This window comes from Phoenix dactylifera, chromosome 17 (assembly GCF_009389715.1).
Source record: "Phoenix dactylifera cultivar Barhee BC4 chromosome 17, palm_55x_up_171113_PBpolish2nd_filt_p, whole genome shotgun sequence".
Taxonomy (NCBI): Eukaryota; Viridiplantae; Streptophyta; class Magnoliopsida; order Arecales; family Arecaceae; genus Phoenix; species Phoenix dactylifera.
In genome coordinates this window covers 13,627,068-13,647,738 of record NC_052408.1, presented here as the reverse complement: position 1 = coordinate 13,647,738, position 20,671 = coordinate 13,627,068, and the positions used below count along the sequence as shown (strand labels likewise).

At 41.3% G+C, this 20,671-nt stretch overlaps 2 protein-coding genes across 4 annotated transcripts; one reads left to right on the top strand and one right to left on the bottom strand.

Annotated features, from left to right (window-relative positions):
* Positions 1 to 3,021: 3,021 nt before the first annotated feature.
* Positions 3,022 to 8,505, bottom strand: LOC103716803 (serine carboxypeptidase-like 34). Its single transcript, XM_039115111.1, has 10 exons — positions 8,199 to 8,505; positions 6,516 to 6,623; positions 6,005 to 6,100; positions 5,815 to 5,907; positions 5,620 to 5,708; positions 5,225 to 5,515; positions 4,001 to 4,137; positions 3,701 to 3,793; positions 3,462 to 3,567; positions 3,022 to 3,382 (listed from the first exon to the last, which is right to left on the bottom strand). The coding sequence occupies exons 1-10, from the start codon at positions 8,470 to 8,472 to the stop codon at positions 3,233 to 3,235; spliced, it is 1,437 nt and encodes a 478-aa protein (XP_038971039.1). The 5' UTR covers positions 8,473 to 8,505; the 3' UTR covers positions 3,022 to 3,232.
* A 1,087-nt stretch (positions 8,506 to 9,592) lies between these two features.
* LOC103716784 (pentatricopeptide repeat-containing protein At1g12620-like) lies at positions 9,593 to 16,545 on the top strand. Of its 3 annotated transcripts, none has more exons than XM_008804947.4 (6): positions 9,593 to 11,617; positions 13,646 to 13,706; positions 13,810 to 14,061; positions 15,055 to 15,145; positions 15,335 to 15,413; positions 16,298 to 16,545. In XM_008804947.4, exon 1 carries the CDS (start codon positions 9,792 to 9,794, stop codon positions 11,547 to 11,549), a length of 1,758 nt encoding a protein of 585 aa, XP_008803169.1. In that variant the 5' UTR covers positions 9,593 to 9,791; the 3' UTR covers positions 11,550 to 11,617; positions 13,646 to 13,706; positions 13,810 to 14,061; positions 15,055 to 15,145; positions 15,335 to 15,413; positions 16,298 to 16,545. The 3 variants fall into 3 exon arrangements, with proteins under 3 accessions (XP_008803169.1, XP_026664369.1, XP_008803177.1); XM_026808568.2 differs by having other exon boundaries at positions 13,799 to 14,061; XM_008804955.4 differs by lacking the exon at positions 16,298 to 16,545 and adding an exon at positions 15,549 to 16,291.
* Positions 16,546 to 20,671: the final 4,126 nt, after the last annotated feature.

Below are 20,671 nucleotides of genomic sequence, written 5' to 3'. Positions count from 1 at the left end.
GCAGTCCTTGGGTTTAATCAGATTTTTTTTTTTCGTGTCGTAAAGTTGATACAAATCTTTAAGGTGTAGAGAACGTACAAGGCATAATTCCGGTCACGTTGACCACATGGGCGTTTAGCGCGTGAGGTTGGGAACTAGGAAGGTGCTCGGTAAATGGACCGTGTGTTTTAGGCCACGCGTTATTTTTTTATTGGATTATATATAGCACGTGAAGTGTGTCATTTTCAATAGTTTCGTCCTTATGCGGCACGCTAGATTTTTTTGATATTTTTTTTTTATGAAGTTACTTTTTTATTGTTTTACAGCTTCCTATTTTTTTAAGTAATATTTTACTGAAGTAGCAAAATAAGTATTTTTCTGATGTTCGCTTATTTTAGACTCTTTAGATTTTTCATAGATCCATTTTAATAAAATCTGGCAAACAATAAATTTATTTGAAATTTTCAAACAATAAATGAATGAGTAGATCCCCAGCATCAAGTGCGTTGATGGAGTGCGTAAGGCAATCTTAAAAAAAAGAATTCGATCCAAAAAAAAAAAAAATCAGATCATAAAGAGGGTCACAAAGTAGGTTGGTTGGGGAAATTGCCGCTAGGAAAAGTGTAAAAGTAAGACTAGCATTAACGCTTTTTCTTCTTTTTTTTTTTCTTTTTTTTCTTTTTCGAGTAAACAATTGGGCAAAAAATCCATTGTCAGCATAAAAACATCTTAAAAATTTTGGAAAAAAAGATATTGTCCAATCTAAAGCCCGTCACACTCTTGCTGTTGTCCCTAACGAGACCTCTAGGCGCATACATCTTGGGTTTCTTTTTTTTTTCCTCTTTTTTTAAAGACCCCAAATTAGTTAATAAAATAAAAATTATATATTATTAGTTTAAATTATTCCACTGTATATTGATAATATTATGTTGAGATATTTTGTATGCTCATAGAAAGAGTTTTTTATAAATATGCGGCGGTTGCCACGACTTCTGGCTCGTGATCTCGGATCGGAGGCGTGAACTAATCTTATGCTCAACACCAGCATACTCGGGGAACAACTAAAGTCCGTGCAAGATATGTATTGTGCGTGCGATAAAGTTTTCTAACTTAAGACTTTTCGTTTGCAAAAAAAAGAGGAACAAAAGTATGGTCAACAATAAAATAAAAAATATTTATATTTGGTTAGAATTTTTAAAGAAGCGATGGAAAAGTAGTTTTGTCATAAAAATAAGATTCTCGCATTTTAGATTTTCTTTTCTTTATTAAGAGTGCACAACTTTTTTAGGAAAACATATGCTTAATCAAACCTAAGTCATTCTGAGATGTGCACTATTTTCCGTCGTATACCTATACCTTTAGGTATTAGTTTTTTAGAAAAAATATTTCGAAATCAAATAAATCCTAAGTAAAAGCTCCACCTTGGGCCCTCAATCTACTCAGCAATGAGCGCCCATGCCACTTAAGAAATCCAACTCACAATGTGCGTTTTCTTTTTATTGGATAAACTACCTTTGCTTTATAATTGATGAATAATTTAAGATTACAGATACACAAAGGCAAGGAGAGGGAAAAAATCTGTACATAGACGAAAAGAGAAGGAATCTCCATCAAAATTCACATTTCTCCAACGTCATTCCCTAAATGGAAATGCTTAGATGGGATCCAAATCCTCTTCGGGATCGTCTCGAGGATCCTCGATGCCCTCAGCCTCCTAACTGAGACCAGCTGCGGTGGCGCGACCTCCATCGCAAATCGGAAGAAATCAGCTCTCGCCATTTCTTGACAAGAAGGGAAGCTTGCAGAGGACTTCTTGGAGAACTCAAGCTTGGTGATGACCCTGGTGGGTGGGATATCGCAAAGAAGAAGTATTTATAGGCAAGTATAGGAGAGAATTTGTTTCAGTCTTGTATAAGAAAATAGTTTTAGCGCGTGGGCGGTTTACAATGGTCCGTTAGCGTGAGCCCACGTAGTAGGTGTTGGTTGGGCAAATGCGTGTCTCCTGGGATTTCTGGTCGAGTTCATGTATTAAATATAGAAAATGTCTAGAATTTGTTCCTAGTTAGTTTGGGTATGCATAACAAAAGTAATTGAGTATAATTGTTGTTAAAAGGGCAGTTTTTTTTTGGATTTTTTGCATGAATATCCTTCTATAAATTTAAATTTGCATGAATACCCTCTTAAAATTTATATTTATTTATGTAACCTCATAAAATACTATTTTTATACAAATACTACTAATATAAAAATTCTTCTAATATCGTTAATAAAACCATAGTAATTTTAATTAAAAATAAAATAAAATTTTGAAATTACTTTTTTTTTGTCCTCCATCACAATCAATTGCCTTAGAAATATTTCTTTATACACATCTACTCATTAAGAATATTTTAATCATTTTAATTTGAAACTATTAATTTTTTAACGTCGTTAGATGGTGTAGGTACATACTCAAAAATAAGGATAAAAAAAGATAAAATAGTAAAATAAGTGTTTTACGAGGGTATACATGCAAATAATAGTTTTAGGAGGTATTTATGCAAAATTCGATATTTAGAAGGATATTCATGCAGAAATCTTTTTTTTTTTTTGCTTTTTTTTTTTGGTTGGGCAATTTTTTTTATTTCAGGGTCATCATGCCACCAAAAATTTTGGATCATAAAAACTATTCAGTATGGCACAGTACAATAGGGTGCAGAAGACTAAAGCTTGCATAGAAGACACATGAATTCAAGGGAGTGGTATTATTTGGATGCAAATAATATGCGGTATTTGTTTCTAAAAAAGATGGGTCTTTGTCATGTGAAAAGGTACGAAGATTTTATTTTGCTCCACGTTCCTCGTGAAGTCATGATTCTACTTTTACCAAGTTTATATCATTAATCACGGGGCAGCACAATAAGGTTTGCTTTAAACAAGAAGAATATATTATATGTGTTAATCCTTTCCAAGTTTAACCACTATGAACTTTATCCGAACCTGCACGGCATTTCATCAAACTCCTAACACTGCAACAACAACATCACCGCAAGCAATTAAAACTAGAAGATTCAAAGCTGCACCTCATTGTCACTAATATAGCTCGACAAAATAAATGGAATTAAGTAACGAGCACAGCATATTTCTCTAAAATTTTATTGGGCAACTAGGGATTCCTGTATCAGATCACCAAGGGACTAAATTAGAACTTATAGGTCGAGAGATCAAAACAAATACCAAATAAGAAGACCTCATGAGAACACTAGAAGGGAAGCTAAAATGGAGAAGAAGGCAGCTGTTTGTTTGCCAAGAAATGCTCGACAAGTTGTCGTGCTTGCTTCGGTGCAAACGTTGGAACTTGATGCCCGGCGCCACGGACCGTGACAAACGTCAGTCCGTCGTAAACACTTCTCCAGCCACCAACCTAATAGAATGCCAAATAGAATGTAGCAGAGAAGGCAAAGATCGATAAAGCTGATGGATTAAAAAAAGAAGAAGCATACCTGTTGGCTCGTGTACCATGGTGTCCATTCTTGAGTGGTGTTGAGGCCAAGCTTGTTCAATGAGTATCTCGTTGAGGTGACAGGAATTCTTCCATCAGTGTCGCCGCTACGAGTTCATACAAAGATTAGATAAACATATAAATATATAATAATCAAAAGATCTTAACCAAACTTCTGCAAGCCATAGGTGCTTGCAACAGAGAAGTTTTATTAAGCATTTATTTCTGAAAGATTTTCACCTGTATACCCAAACTCTAATTCCTCCATTAATGAGTTTCCGAAGGGTTGGGAGCATGGAAGCTGGGGAGTCATTCCATTCAAGGATCACATCGCTGGCATCACAAAATTTGTAGTCATTAGTCATAACCAAAGAGGATTTGTAGAATTGTGTGCAGAGATTGGTTTTGGCTGCAAAGTCTTTTAGCGTTTTTGGGAGGGAAGGACCTGTGGCTTGAATGAGATATATTGGAAGTAATACTTGCTACTAGCATAAATATTTTAAGGCAAATTTTTCCTCTTAGTTACTCAGATATTGGTACCTGCAATGAGTCCAGTTGTATCCAATCTTTGTGACATTGGCGTGCAGAGCTTTTTGGACATCTGGTCGGTTGAAGTATACTTCGGAGTAGTCAGAGACACAGGGATCATAGCCAGCCAACCTCCCATGCCACAGTTTCTGTAAATTATTAGGAAAAAAGAAAAAAAGAAGGCGAATTCAGTTTTGGTTACAATGAGACCTGAGTATTATCTACCTGCAGCTCTTGATTATTTTATCTTAAACCAAATATAAATTTTTAATCACTCCAAAATATAGGATTGAGAACTCTTTTGGGCTTGCGGGTTGATGTTTGTCACCAAATTCACACCATTAACTTTGTATATTTTCTTTCTACTTCAAGAAAATAAGGGAGTCTTTTAAGTTACCTTAAACAGAGTAGGAAACAACTACATAGAAACTTCTCTGTAGTTTGAGCATGCTTGTTTACAAAACTGTGATTGGTGTTGATCATGGACCATGATCAATTTTTGATAGTGTCTATGTGAAATGAAATGAGAATGTTTGACAGGAAAAGAAATAAAACAAAAGAATAAAAGAAAAAACAAGGGAAACCATCACAATCGAATGAACCATGATCCATCTCAAAACTTACTTAAGACCAGAAAAAAACATCCAATCCATAATCAAAATTCAATTTTGAAATTTTATAAGCTACGATAAAGATAATATGAAAGGAAAAAGAAATGGAAAATGCTTTGGGGCCTAAACCTGACACCGAGAAAAGGTTTGGGAGCCATGTGTCATGAGGAGATTGGTGATTTACCCCACAGACCTGCTCTGTTAGGCATTACTGCCTACAAGCAGCTACTTGTTCCTATAGGCCCCATTCATTAAGCATGCATCTCAGTGCACTACCACATTAACTAGTCGCCAATTTTCGCGCACGGTCATGCTTGTGCACACAGTGTAGGCAATAATTTCTCTATAACCTTGTGGCTTTTCTTTGGAGATCGGGTTGTATCTTTTATACTAAAGTAGGATTCACCTTCCTTCGTACAAATCACCTCCAACTGCACAGAACTCAAAGTATTCAAAACTTTGTCAGTCATCCACCTATACAGATCTCAAAGCGAATAGCGGACGATCCAATGGTGGATTTGTACGAAGAAAAGTGAATTCTTCTTTCGCGCGAAAGATACACCCCCGACCCTTTCTTTGATACCAGGTTTAAGCCTTTTTAGCATTACTCAAGTAAGAGGCTTACATATTTGGAGAACCTGAACTTGCTGCCCCTGATCTTTCCTTGCTGATGAGAAGAGGTGGAATTGTTATCTTCAGCACATGTAGGGGTATATAAGCTGTACATGTCAATGATATCATAAGCTGCATAGAATTCTTCCATTAGACCATTACAAGTCTTGGTTTCTCCTGGATCACTAAAATTACAGCCCTTCTTGATTTTATGGTACAGTTGATCAGAGATGACAGCATGACCCCAGGCATAGTCTATCATTCCCGTCTGATCCGTATCATCATCCAACAATGCATTACCAATCTGCAACAAAGGCTCAATTAAAGGTCAATTTTTCTGAATGGAAATTATTCTTCATGAAAGTTGCATGCTAAAATATACTTTGTGCTTCATGGAGTCTCAATTACCATGAAACCTTTGAAATTGATGTAATTATCCTTATCACCATTCTTGTTTGCATCAAAGATCTTCTCCGCAAGTTGTGGAACATAATGCCCTAATGAAAGGCGACAGTTTAAAGAATGGTCCAAATCTAGAAAATATTTACTATGTAATCACTCAATCATGATATCAGAGATAATAACAGTGATGTTATTATCTACCTGCATAGCTCTCTCCAGCAATGTAGAAGTCATGGGTTTTGAACTGTGGAAACCTCTTGAACCAATTGACAAGAAATGTATATGAATCGTTTGCTTTGAAAAATAACAACAGAAAAAAGGTTAGTGAAATGATAAAACAATTATGTACAAGAAGATTAGAGGTATAAACTTTTTTAGTTAATAGACTTACCAGTGATTTCATCACCAAGCATATTCAAGTCAGAGCTTGTGTTTGTGTAAGAATATCCCACGCCAACAGGTGACTCCAGGAAAAGCAAATTAGCCTCTGAAAATTGAATTGCAGGATATGGTTATCAAGTACTGCATGCTTACTAAGTTGATTGATTAACTCGATGAATTGGGTTAGGCTCGCTCACTCGTTTCTCTAAGATTGATTGTTTTTTTTTTTATAAAAAAAATCAACCATAAAAATCCAAAGAAGTCATGAAAGCATAATGCAAACAATGGGTGTAAACATTAGATCATTACTAGGACAAATGAATTTGAAGCAATTTCTTATCATATTATATTGTTGTTATTTCAGTAAAATTATCTGCCCTATTAACATATATTTTTAACAAATTTCACACGTAAATATAGACATTTATGTACATGCTATGTATGTATGTATGTACATGTGTGTCTACAGAGAGATGTTAAGACATCTTAGAATTTTCTGTAGCGAGTGAGGGTGATCTTGCCTTTGTTCCAGGACTCTCCATTAAATCTGAGCTCTGGCACGCCCTTCTGCATCAAGAAAGGGCCAAGCTCCTCTGCCTCTCCATATCCAATGGAAGAACAGCCAGGTCCTGAAATTAAAAAAATAAAAACAAGTATTAATGACAACTAATTGAGATCAACTTCAGATACACATTGAAACCCGAGTACGAAGAGGCTATAATTTAGGGGGAACAAATAAATTGGTAGGTCCCTAACACCTTGGTTGGAAGCTTCCTTTCTCCTTTCTTTTTAAGAAAAAAAAGAAAAGGAAATTACATATTATGATGCAGGAGATAGCTGTGATGCAATCATAATAAATGAGAACAGTAACATACACCAAGAAGTTGACACAGCTCGATCAACGAGAAATCAATAGAACGGCCCTATCCATACTCTATTGCTTAGTCTTCTTTGGTTATTGTAATCACATAAAATTAAAAGAGGAAAGAAGTCAAGCTACTATTGACAACTAATTGGCCAATATACCAGCATCTTTTTTTTTATTTATGAAGAGGAAGGCAAAGCCACTTTGTCTTTATTAGAAAAGGAGAGTTTACAGAAACTATTTATAAAGAATTTGTAAGAAAGAAAAACACAAAAAAATAATAAATTTTCTTTACAAAAGATAGTGGCCTGTAAGTAGATCTGTTAAACACCAATATACGAGCATCAAGATGTTGAATTGATTGTTTCTTTTGGTTTCGAACGTCGTTGTTATTTTTTCACTGAATAGAGATGATAATTTTTCAAAGTATTCCAAATTAAGTTTTGTTTGGGATATGTTAAGGACACCAATAAACCTGAAACTAACATACTTGAAGTCCATGAAATAGGCTTGGCCACTATTTAGCATAGATAATAATATATAACAAGGAAATCAACTAAATTCTTACATTCTATTCAGTACTGAACCTTACATAGAGGGTATTAGGATCATTCCCCAGTTGCATAAAGAAACATAGTAGTTTATACTTTATAGGGAATCTATCCGTATACTAAATTTGTGGTTAAATAATACAGAAGTTAAGAAGTCAAAGGTCAAAGCAGAAACTTTGCGTAGACTGCAGCCAAAATAGTGCAAATCCCCAAAAGAATATCAGATGGGCAGTGGAATAAGAAGCTGTTGACAGAATGAAAGAAGGCGAACCATGAGTTGATATCATGAGGCTGGCGAGGGAGTTCTCTGTCTTCCTATTTTGAGAGATTTTAAGGAAGATCCGTTATCTTCTTCACATGGTTATACATTAGACAATACGTAGTCAACTTCACAGTGCTTGAGTAAGTTATAAATTAAGTGCTGGTCAAAATTCCAACTGGCAGAAGAAACAAGAGAAACAAAAAGCTACGTCTTGAGGGCTAGAAGAACCACTAAAATATCATGAGTGGAAGAGAAGGTCAATGTTAACTTTATATGATGAATCTGAACCAATGATAACTTGTACAAAAAGTTGAAATATGGGTGCAGTATGGAAGGGATATTACAGAGATTCTTCTCCAATAGTATCATCATCTAAAACTTTATCTAAAGAATGAAATCCAACTCTTTAGATCAGAAGAAACACCAGAAGGTGAAGAAGAAACAAAAAAAAAAAAAGTTGGTTGTAGAAATGACAACAGAAACAAGTTAAGATAGAACAAAAGGCTGGCATGTATTTCCATGATACCTCCATTGAGCCAAAGAAGCACAGGTTTCTTGTCGACGTCCTCAGCGGCCTCGAAGAACCAATAGAAGAGTGCCCTTCCATGGGTCTCATTGACGGTCACATACCCTGCATACTGCCGGAAGTTCACCGCAGGCTGCCCGGGGAGCCGGTCGACGATGTCGGCCAACTGTTGAGATGATTCCTCGCAGTGTAGCAGTTTTCTAGACTCAACAAGGGTCGAGGAGGAGAGGAGGAAGGTAAAGAGAAAGATTGAGGAGAAGGAGAAGATAGCCATTCTCGAGTTGTTTGTATGATGGAGAACAGAATGAATAGTTTGTGGGGGGGGGGGGGGGGGGGGAGAAGAATGAGTTTGGATTTATAGGGGAGCTTCTACGTGGTATTGTGGTGCTTCCTTCCTTCCTACTCCATTTTCTGGGAGTTAGGGACTCTCAGTTATTCTAATCCTAACAGTTTCTAATTAATGCTAACATCCTAACAAACCTAAATAAGAATACTAATATTTTGTTTTTTCAAAATCGTAATCTTTTGCAGTACCAAAATACTCTACTCCCTCTACAACTACTCCTATTGATCTCCTGGATAAGTGAAAATTCTGTAGAGCTCTGTAGAGCGTGAGATTTTTCTCTTCTAATCTTAACAGTTCTATTGAATCCTAACATCTCAACGCAAATACTGATATTTTTCTTTTCAATTTTTCCTAATAATCTTCTAGATAAGTCAAAATTCCGTACTATGTGAGATTTTAAATGTGAAGTATGAAAAGAGGATCATTCTTATCGCCAAACCAAATGATCCCAAGTAACCGTCGAATTGTGTGAGGCCGGGCTTTGTGGAATCCCAATTCCCGTATCCTGATTTCGATTTCGTGAGGCCGAACTGAGAGAAGGATGAGCAGCCCAGGGCCTGCATTCTAACGGCCTACTACCCTCTTTTCTCCTTCTCGGAGGCCCAACATTGTTGCAATTGGATGCAAAGCAAGGGGTCTTGCACCATGGCCAATAATAGTTCTAAAAATCAGGGATGGCATCAACCCCAACCGCTCCCCTCCCCTCCAATTAGAAAAGAAAAAAAAAATCATATCAAGAGGGTCCATAAGCTCTAATAAGCATAGAATGTACATCATATTTAGTTTAATTCTAATTGAAACTATGATAAAAATATGCACCTAGACGCGTGTGTCCATCATAAATCAGTGACCAAAGTGAGCCTACAAGCATTGTGTAAAAATGTATTCAAATTTAAAAATAGATTATCTTCGACAAATTCAAGATTAAAAACTTGCCCCAAACCCAAATTCGTAAACCCTCAACTCGAATCAAACCCCAACCACCTAACCCAACCTAGCCCTGCCCATCGGAAACAAGTCCGGGTTCGTGCAACCCGCACGTGCAAACATGGACATCTCTTACCTTAGTTGCAGGGTGGTGGAGAACGAAGTCGTCATCGCCTCGGGTTTTCAAATGCAGTTCTTCCGCTCTCCTCCTCCTGGGACTCGCTACTGGCGGCGGCCGCTGCTGCCATCTATCTCCGTTCCCTAGGGTTCCTTCCTTCCAAAACCCTAACCGTCTTCCTCCGCCGCCGTCGACCTCACCTATGACGGCATGGATCCCGTCGCCACTGCCGTTCGCCATCCGCACCGCCATCCGCACCCTAGACTTTTTGATCGATGCGATGCACCACGAGACGAGCAGCCGGCGCCGATCCCTCCGCTGCCACGGTATGGCATCCAGCGCCGCCTTCGCTGACGAGGGGCTCCCGTTGCCGGAATCCCACAAAGATACCTCCGGCGACGAGCTCCTCCACCGATTCTCCGAGGTTGCGGGGAAATTCCCCAAAACCAAACCCAATCCAGCTCCTGAATCCGGCGCCAAGCCCCTGGAATCCGATCCGTTCCATTATAACACCTTGATGAAGGTCTTCAGCCGGGCCGGCAATATCAGTGAAGTCCTCAGGCTCTACCATGAGATGAAACAGTCCAGCGCTAAGCCTAACGTTAGGTGCTATACTACAGTGATCAATGCCTTGGTGGCAGCGAATCGGCCAGCAAAGGCAGAAGAGGTGTTTGGGGAAATGATTGATTCAGGAGTGGAACCGGACGCTGCCGCTTATACTATTATGGTAAAGCTCTATTCTTGCTACCTCAAAAGGTTCAATTCGGCCTATGAAGTCATCAGATGGATGGCAAGGCGCGGCTGTGATCCGGATGTCGTTACCTATTCGACGCTGATCACGGGGCTTAGCCGGGCCGGGAGGGTCACTGAGGCATGGGGGGTGTTGGATCAAATGCTCGAGAGGAAATGCACTCCGAATGCTCATTGCTATTCTCCCATCCTTCAGGCTTACTGCTCAGAAGGAAAGATTGGTGCTGCCAAGAGATTAATAGAGTCAATGCAGAATATTGGGTGCTCTGCAGACGCTGTGACTTACAATATACTGATTGATGGGCTTTGCAAGATTGGAAAATTTGATGAGGTCGAGAGTCTTTTGAAAGATAGTGTGTCAAAGGGCTGGAAACCCAATGCTGTTACTTATAACACTTATATGAATGGGCTCTGCAAGGTAAGAAAGGCTGACAAAGCTTTCGAGCAGTTAGATATTATGCTTGGGAAGGGATTATGCCCCACCACTGTGACTTTGAATATTCTTCTTGATAGCTTCTGTCAAGATTCTTCAAAGGTTTGGGATGGTAAGTATACATTGGAAAGGAGCTCAGAATTGGGATTGGAGGTTGATGTTGTCAGCTACAACATTGTGATGAGCAGGCTTTGTGAGAATGAGAAATGGTTAGGTGTTTTGAAGCTCTTCACTGATATGTTGAAGAAGGGAATAAGACCTGATACACAGACTTTTAATATTTTGATTTATAGCCTTTGCAAAGGTGGGAAGTTTCAGAAGGCAATATGTATCTTTAGAAGCAAAGGGTTTGTTGCTGATATCGTGACATGTAACATATTAATTCATGAGTTTTATATGGCGGAAAGAATAAATGAACTTTGCCTTCTGTTCTCAAACCTAGACGTGGAGAAGAATGCCCCAGATACAGTCACCTATAATACGTTAGTTGATTGTCTTTGTAGGAATGGGAAGTTTTTGGAGGCAGTTGATTTCGTTAGATCCCTTGAAGATGGGTTCCCATCAGAGCCAGTTGCACATCTAACTTATTGGTTGGTTAGGGGGGCAAAAATTGGGGAATTGCTAAGGGTGTTTGAAGAAATGTCAAAACAAGGACTGGTTCTTGATGTCCGGATATTCAATTTTTTAATCAAGGCTTTTTGCAGGATTGGCTCTTGTCAAAATGGAGAGATAGCAAAAGTCTCTTTTATTCTGGAAAAAATGCTAGGAATAGGATGACACATGGCTAGCATTTGCAGCCTTTGTACTGATCATAAGTTTGCTTTGAAGAAGCATGCTTATGGCGGGTATTTCCTTTCTTCTACTTAAATCTTTCATGTTTTCTTCATGCAAAGTTTTCATCAGCTGAATTCCATCTGCCTTTTGTTTTGGATATCAGTACAATATAATTGCCATTTCTTTTTTCATATATTCCATATGATTTCCAACATGTATCAATGTTTTGTTCGATAAATGCTCTCCGGTGACCAATTTTTCAAATATAATTCATGTCTGTAACTTTTTTACTGTCTAGTCAGACTTCCAACTTCAATTTGTTACATATTTTTGCTATCCTATGCGGCAAATATGACAAATATATGTAAATTTTTAGTTCTATATGATGAAACTTAGTAATTAAATATCATTAGTAGATGTTGAATGCTTCAAGGCAATAGTTCTATATGGCTATTTTTTTTTCCTTTCATTCTCTGATTAGTACATATAACCTGGAACAACGGTATATTTGTCAGTAGCAATTATCAGCAACATTTGTGTTTGAGATTGTATCCATCTATTCGTCTTCTTTTCATAAACAGCTCTCAAGCATAGCAAAGACATCCTACCTTTACTATTACTGTGACCTAGTAGAAGCACAATTTTATTAACTAAATCAACATTATATAAAGTATAACTTAATGATAGAACCAACACTATGGTCTGAATTTATATTTAATAAATAAATGCACCTAACATTTTATAATTATGATAATATTAGCATTTGTCCTATTATATATGCGTTTGCCCTTTCTATCCCACCGGGCATGCCAAAAAAACTTGTTTGTCCTTTCTATCCTGTCCGAGTGTGCCAAAGAACTTGTTGGCTGATGGAAAAGGGTAACAAGTCCAGTGACAAAGGGAAGATAAGTACGCGGGCATTCCACCGGCATTAGAGCATCCAGAAAGAGGATAATTGAACGGAGGATGCGACAGTAGCATTGGTCCAGATGTCTTGATCTTCAAAGACTTTTGCCACCATCATACCACCATTCACGGAAGATGGATCGGGATAGGTTGTAGCCTAGGTTAAGGTAGAAGAAATCTAAGTTAATACTATTCCTAAGGTAGAGTCTTACTGGTAAGCAAAGTGCAAGATAAAGTAAAACTAAGATAAAATAACATTCATCGATATGTTGGATGTCAAAAGAGGTCCCTATAGAGTATAAATTCTACTTATTTATACTAAGAGATAGTAATTGCCCATTTTGATGGATGCTACCCACGTCTAGCCTCCGCTCTTGGCAATTTTGATAATCGATGTCAATTGTCCTCCCACTACTCCACGTCTGTCAGAATGACCTAACCCCTGTACCACCTGTCAGAGCGATCATCATACTTTATATGCCCTAACTTGTTCTTAACCTCCATTCGGCTTATCTCTTCATGGTTTGTGTTGGTCGTCTCTCTTTAATCTGCCTATAGTACTGTCTTCTGCACTTGAAGGTATCTTTAAGACGGATTCGGTCAGCTTTCCTTATGCAATACTTGTTTACCTCAGCCCATTTCTTTTATCAGCCATTTGGACAACCACACAACTTTAGGCCTTGGTTCAAAGTCTGGGAGCCCCATCTGATTCCACTTTAGAGCCGCCACATGTATGGTGATCCTCCAGAATTAGGATATGGTTCCAACTATAGGTTTTGGATGAAGTGCTATTGATTTCATTTGGAAAATGTGCTCAATACAAAGCTAAACTATTTTTACCTGAAAAAAAGGCCAAAATGGATAGATACTGGCTTCTCATTTTGATTTGGTGGACAAAAGATTGTAAAAGATCAGACAGTTTCATGATCATGAGCACCTGAAGTGCATCTATATCCTCCAATGCATTGTATGGTATGGAGCATAACTTGACTTTCACCTTTTGTATATATATTATTGGACCAGTTTGTGAGTGAGAGCTTTGTATTTGAGTACTTATAGTACGTTTATAGATGCTGCTACTTATTTTATTTCCCTAAGTAAACATTGATAAAATGACCATTTATTGTCTCATGTTGCTTTTAATCAGTCATTCTACTTAACTATTTAATCTGCTCTAATTTCCAATGATGCAGGTCGATGCAGATGCAAGAACACTAATACCACTAATAGTGTTGTGGTTGCCATATCGTAAAGGTATAATGGAGCCCTTCAATAAGATCTCATGGAGTCATAATCATCTAATAGCCGTACAAATGATGGTATTCTCATTACTTAACAAGTCTCAGATGCTGTGTAGATTCGCTGCAGATTAAGGTTTTGTTAAATGAAGCCTGGGCTCAGATGTCCTTAAGAGATATCTGAAGCAATTTCCGTCGTTCGGTCATTATGAAGTCTTAATATTCTGCTTATGCTACCTATGATGGGGCGCATGGAATGGGTTTCTTTCAGAGATGAAAGACAGATATAGACACAGAGGTGCTTTTGGTTGGCCACTAGTGAAATTATATTTCTGTGAGACTGGGGTCTGTATGCCATGGCACCTCATGAGGTATGGGTGATTGGTGCTCTTCTATTTCAATTTTGGTTTTTTGAGTTCTTGCATGTTGTGCTCCAGAACAGGGCCATGACCTAATTTATGTTGATTTGTTGCAGTTGACAATTTAATCAAGATGGTGTTCTTTTTTCTTTTTTCTTTTTTGATTCAAAAGATGGTGTTCCTTCTAATAGAATGTAGTGAAGCTTAGCTTTGTGGATATCCAAATCTGGTCTGGATTTCTGCATTGAAATTTGTCACTTCTCTCCATTTAACAATGTCTTGTCATCAACCTTCTGCTGTCAAGTTAGAAATTGCATGTCACAAAACCTCCTAGCAAATGCATACCCCACGTTTGTTGGGAAAAGGCTTGGATGATGATAAACGCTTCCGAGTAAATCTCATGAGAACTTGCAGCATGATTCTGCTTCATTTTCCAGCAAAGTTTTCTGAGTAATGTTATGCATTTTATTTAAAAAAATGCACATACTGAAGTTTCCATATGGTATAAAAATATGTGGTAGGAAAATGATGCACTTCTCTTAAGAGACATGAGCAATAGGTAGCATAAGCATGCTACGCTGTGGTGACTTTGACATGATTCTCCAGAGGATAAGCCTCTTTGCAATTAGGGAGAATATCCTAGGGAGCAGTCAGCTAGTTCAGATAAGTTATCTGTGGATTTATTCTTCAGAAGAAGGAAAAAAATTGGTGCTTTAGTGGTGGTGACGTGTGTAAAACCTTTTTTGGGGGGTGGGAGGGGGGGAAGCACGTGCATTATAATTATCCATGTCCGTATTTTTGGGGATGAACAGAATTGAACCAGAACCTCTGGTTGCTAAGGAGAGAGGTGTGACGTGCATAGAACCTTCTGTTGTGCAAACATTCATAACATGGAGTGCAGATTTAACCTTTCTTTTTTTTTTTTCCCTTTACATCGTCATTATTATATATTTTAACTTTCTTTTAGTGGATTGTGAATTGCATCTCTATGTCAATGCTTTGCAGGACATCTCTGCTCAAAGATGACATTAAAAACTCCCGTATATTTGAAGTATGGCATTCAGATGGGCACATGAAAAGCCACCATGCTGGAGAGGTAAGATATGCTTATTTTGTTTTCCCCCCAGTGGAGTGTGGATGAGAGTAGATTGTTGGCAATCAGCAAAGGATTGCATCACTCATTCAAAATGCAGGGTTTTTCTTGCATAGTTTGAAAGCGGGGTGGCTGACTTTGATATTCTGTTTACTTGAGCCAAATAAGAAATTTGAACATATTGGTTTGCAGAAGATTAATCTGGATTTTGGAAAACCATACTGGATTTGACACCTCTTCAGATGTTGGCTTGTTACAGCAATTAAGAAGGGTATGTTTGATATTATTTTAAAGTTAGTTTGGCATCATAATATGTTTATGGGTGCCATGTGCTCAGCATGTCAGTTTCTGAATTTTTTACTAGTTGGCCTACTTTCCTTGTAAATAATTGTTATATTTATTTTAGGTTTCTGCAACTTTCTTCTTAAGAGTCGATGGGAGTTGAGAACTTTGGAAGATCATAGATAATTGAATATCTTAGGGGCATCAGTACCATAATTTCGATGCCTCATGGACTTAAGTGGAAGCAGCGCTGGGATACATCATTAGAGATCGCTACTGCACTATGTTATATGCTGGTCCTTTCAAAACTCAAAACAATTTCAGTTCCTCAGGCAGAGCTTCAAGCTGCTTGGACAAACCTGTTTATAGTCACCCAACAGCTAGGATATAGGAGTATTTGGCTAGAATTAGGCTCCCTCACGGTGATCCAATGGCTTGCACTGTATCAACGGATGTTGTCAATGCAGTCTTTTACAGTCTCTCACAACCATCCCCTCCTTTTGGACATTGCTGGATACGCAGCATCTTTACAATTTTTCATGGCCTCCCATGCATCTGGAGAGGCGAACCAGCCTGCTGATGGTTTAGCCAGGCTTTCTGAAACTGTGGTTTTTCATTTGGCTTCCTCCTTACCATTGCAAAAAAGAACTCTACTTATGGCCGACATGGCTCAACAACAACAAAAAAACCCCCTAATTTTCATATGTTCCACAGCGTTTGTTCTTAATGAAGCTCTTGCATTGATGGCAGCTTGGCACATCAGCTATTGGCTATCATTCTGTTTAGTATTCCGTTATTTTTTTCTTCTTGCGACTAATCGCCAGTTAGTTGTAATACTTTGCTTTAGTGATTTTGTTGCTTAATATTTTGCAGGAAGGTACCTGAACTTTGGACAGCCATGCTGAAATACGTTCACTGGAGATTCAGTGATTTTAATGCTTGTGGAATTAGAAATTTTTTTGAGATTTGTTTCCGAGGGTAAGAAAGAGGAGAGCAGGACATAAGAAAACAAAGATGTAGCTCCTGAGGAAATGTGGATGATTCATTCATATAGAGGTAGTAACTTTTATGGCTATCAGTGTGGCTATTTTGGACATAGAAATGGGTTCAACTATTGCCTCCGTGCCCGTGTTAAGTTGTTCAGGCTTTCGTAAAAGCAAAAAGGTGACATGCCTTTGTTCCAACGCCATGATATAGTTGCGTAAAATATATAACCAAAAGAAATCGAGCTGACAATCCAAACATCAACCTTAATTTGGGGATAAGTCTTGCGAGCATTTTTATGTCTTTCTTTGCTACAGGCACAGCCATGTGAATTTGTGTCAAAGGATTAAGACAACGTAAAAGATAGATGAAATCTTAGTACCCAAACCAATCATGGCTCCATCCAAACCGAGCCCATATGACGGCTGGAACAAACAGCCAAACCAAGCTAGGGCTACATTACCGGGTCGGGTTGATCTTCGCCAATCACCACCCTAAATCAAAGGAAAACAAAAGCAAGAAGTAATTCTAAAGCATCTCTACTTTTTAAATCATCATTTATGTCCTTGAGGTTGGATATCTATAAGAAAAAAATATCTCTCAATCCAACAGAAAAAATTGGTATATTTATATATTATATAAATATTATATAATATATACTATATTTATAATATATATTATATTACAATTATTAATTATATTATTATTTAATAATAAGTTTAAATTATAATAGAAATATATTATTGTATTTTATATTTATATAGTAAAAATATTTAATATATCACTTCTATTTATCTTATTTTTTATAATCAAATAAATATTACCTGTTGCCTCCAGCTCGGCGATCCTTTTCTTAGCCGGCTCCAACTGCCGGCTGACCCGCCGGGCCTCTTCCTGGCATCCCTGGGCGATAAACACCAGGGTGTCGAGCTCGTGAACATGCTGTAAAGAAAGAGACAAAATGATCATGAGTTAAAAACATACGGATTCACTAACAACTTTAAGGAAATTGAAAAAAGGACTTACCCGGGCGGTATTGCAGTAAGCACTGTCAACGACCACCTCCAGCGGAATGTTCCGGAACTCGGCCCGGTCCGCCGGAAGCATCGCACGCCGAAGCACGGAGCGTGCGACCTCGGCGTTATGAATGGCCGAGCTCCGCTCGGGAATAGGGGAGTCCGGCTCGACTGACTCCTCCCGGGAAGCTCGGGAAGGGCCCGGCATGCCCGAGCCCGAGGTCCCGGAGCCGCTCGCTTCGGGGCCTCGAGTCGGCTCAGGTCCCGGGCGTTGCTGCCGGATCGTGGACGGCTCCCCCCGCTGGGCAATGGGGGCAGGGCAAGGAGGGGCTGATGGGCCCACGTGGCTGACGACCCGTGCCCGCCTCGGGTTGGCTGTGGAGGCCCCCGCCTCGGGGCCACTCGTCCCGGCCGACGTCGAGGCGCCGTCTGATCTCGCCCTTTTCCGAGGCTGAGGCATAGTTCCGTCGGCCTCGGCCTCTCGCCTCCTCAGGCGGGAAAAAAGCGATGTGTTGTTGGTCGGCATGAGGGGAATGTCTGAACAAAAATTTCACTAAGTGTCAGACCAGTAGCAGTGAAAACAAAGGACAAGGAAATAAAGTAATATGACTACCGTTACCCTCGGGGCGCGCCGAGCTCAGACCCACGCTCGCCAGGGCGCCCTCCCGCAGGAGCTCGGTCAGGTCGTTGCCCCTCCCGAGGGCTCGCAGAGAGTCTAGGGTCCTCAGCTCCCTCCCCGACGGTTCGGAGAGCCTGTTGAGGGCCTTCAACCGAGGGTGTCCCCACCTCGGGTCGAACCCCCAAGGCGCCTCGGACGCCAGGAAGAAAAACTTCCCCTTCCACTCATGAATCGAGGAAGGGGCGCCTTGGAAGAGTGACATACCGCCCCGAAAGGCAAAGTATAGCCACCCTGCGTCCGCCGGGTTCTTCTTCAACAGAAAACACCGGCGGAAAAGACCCACTGAGATCGGGATCCCGTGCCCGAGGCACAGGGACAAAAACTCGATTATCGTCCTCCACGAGTTCGGAGCCAACTGCGCCGGGACGAGCTGGTACTCGGCCAGCAGGATGTTCACGAACTCGTGAACGGGAAACCGCAGACCAGCCCAGAGTGTCTCGCGGTAGACCGCGATCCGACCTGGGGGCGGCTGCGTCACCCTGTCCTCCGGCCCCGCGGTTTCAAGGCGAAACCCGGGCCGGAAGAAGAAGCGGGAGCGGATCAACTCCAGCTCCTCCTCTGACAGGCTGGACCCTACCTCCTCCGGACCAAGACCCATTTTACAAGAGCGAAGTGAAATCGAAAACAGAGAATGAAAACTGGGGAAGGAAAAGGAAGGAGAACCCTAGCAGTTGCAGGGTAGGAACCTACTAGACATTGCCGGAAATCGCTCCGGGCACCGACGGCGAGGTTCGGTTGAAGAAGGAAGCGAGGGAGAAAGACAACAAAAATAAGAGGCAGCCAAATAAAACCTTTAGGGCAACCTCAAGGGGTTTATATAGACCCCCTCGGCGGTCCAGATCGACAGGGTCGGTTTCCGTCCCCCGATCGGATTGCGCCACGTGTTGACCTCGGAGACCGAGGCACCGTATTCACTCCGGATCAATAAATCGGGTACGAAATCGAAGTCCTGTCCCATCGGATCTCGGGGCCTCATTATGGGTCCGCAGAATCGAATCGCCTTGAACAACGAACGGACGGCACCTCCGCTCCCCTCATTTAATAAGGCCCTGGGGCACGTGGAGCCCCGACGTAGCCTTCACCTCGCCGGATCCATGATCCAGTAATACGAGATCGGAAGCGTCCGATCCTAGGTCATGCCGCGTGTCCGTTTTGAACCCCGTAACGGCACGCTCATTGATGAGCGGAGAATTCCGATTACGGGATCGAGGCGTCGCCTCGTCGAGCCCAAGGACCCTCATCATGAGTCCGCCGCACGAAGCGATCTTGGCGATCCAAGAGACGCCACCCCCGTTACACCCGCTCCGAGAAACGTAAAGACACGAGCTCCACCATAAGTTCGCTGAATAAAGCAACCTCGAAACGTCCAAGGGCGCGGGTCTCGCCATAAACACTCCGAGAAACACGAGGGCGCAGACGAGATTTACCCCCCAACTTTAACGATAGACTTTACTTCCCACGTCCAAGCCCGCAAGCCGCTCGAACTCGGAAGTCGGGGGGTAGTGTTGGGGGAATAAGATTTTTCCCCCAAGTGACACAAATGCCCCCAAGAAGCCGCACAATCGCCGACCCTGAACAGCTGAAGTCGGCATCCGACCTCGAGACCTCCAACCTAGGAAAATCCTGACGCTCAAGGTCTACCCTTGTCAGCCATCTACTACGGCCGTACTTCTCCGAGGTCCAACTGAGGACCATGCCCTGCCACTGCTTCAGCATTTATTGCGCATGGCCGCTGTAACCCTCCGGTTCACTCTACAATTAATGTGGATCTCCGGCTTACTCCACCATTAATGCGGATCTCCGGCTTACTCCACCATTAATGCGGATCTCCGGCTTACTCCACCATTAATGCGGATCTCCGGCTTACTCCACAATTAATGCGCATGGCTCCTGACATCTACGGATCCTCGGCTCTCCACGGCAAGTTAGCCCAGCAGAGTCTGGTCAACCATGATAAGTCTCTGATCTTGGCCATACCTCCGACACCAATGCAATGATTCGCCTGGTAGCGTACTGGTTCGGGTCGTACGTCGCTCTCACCGCCGACATCAGCACAATGATTCGCCTGACCGTGCGCCGACCTGAGCCACATGCCGAGCCGTACTATGGCCTCGCCCTGTTACATCACAGGTAAACCGACCCCCACCTATAAAAGGGAGCCTTAGCTTCTCAGGAGGGGGTTGGGAAATTCCGCGCCTTACAAGCACTGTTCATCTCCTCCTTACACTATCCGCCCCCTCCCTGACTTGAGCGTCGGAGGGCCGGCGCCGGAAAACCCGGCCACCGGTTTGTCTGTAGGCACCCAGACGGAGGACGCCGCCCGCTGACGGATCGCTGCCCCGCCGTGAGGATCCCCAGCTCCCTCTCTCCGGCCACCCCAGACGAAGGACGCCGCCCGCCGACTGGTCGCCGCCCCGCCGTGGTGACCCGCAGCTCCCTCTCCCTCGACCGAAGATTGCCCCCGGGTCCAATTTCCAGCAACAGATTGGCGCTAGAGGAAGGGTCGCGCCCCTTGCCGCAGACTACCCCTAGGACTGGGAGGCGCCACAGGAACCTTCCCGCTAGGGG

Coding starts and splice junctions, on each gene's coding strand:
- LOC103716803 (XM_039115111.1), bottom strand. CDS start 8,472: ATGGCTATCTTCTCCTTCTCCTCAATCTTTCTCTTTACCTTCCTCCTC. Junction 6,101..6,515: donor TGGAGAGTCCTGGAACAAAG/GCAAGATCACCC, acceptor TTCAATTTTCAG/AGGCTAATTTGCTTTTCCTG. Junction 4,138..5,224: donor AGTTCAGGTTCTCCAAATAT/GTAAGCCTCTTA, acceptor AATAATTTACAG/AAACTGTGGCATGGGAGGTT.
- LOC103716784 (XM_008804947.4), top strand. CDS start 9,792: ATGACGGCATGGATCCCGTCGCCACTGCCGTTCGCCATCCGCACCGCC.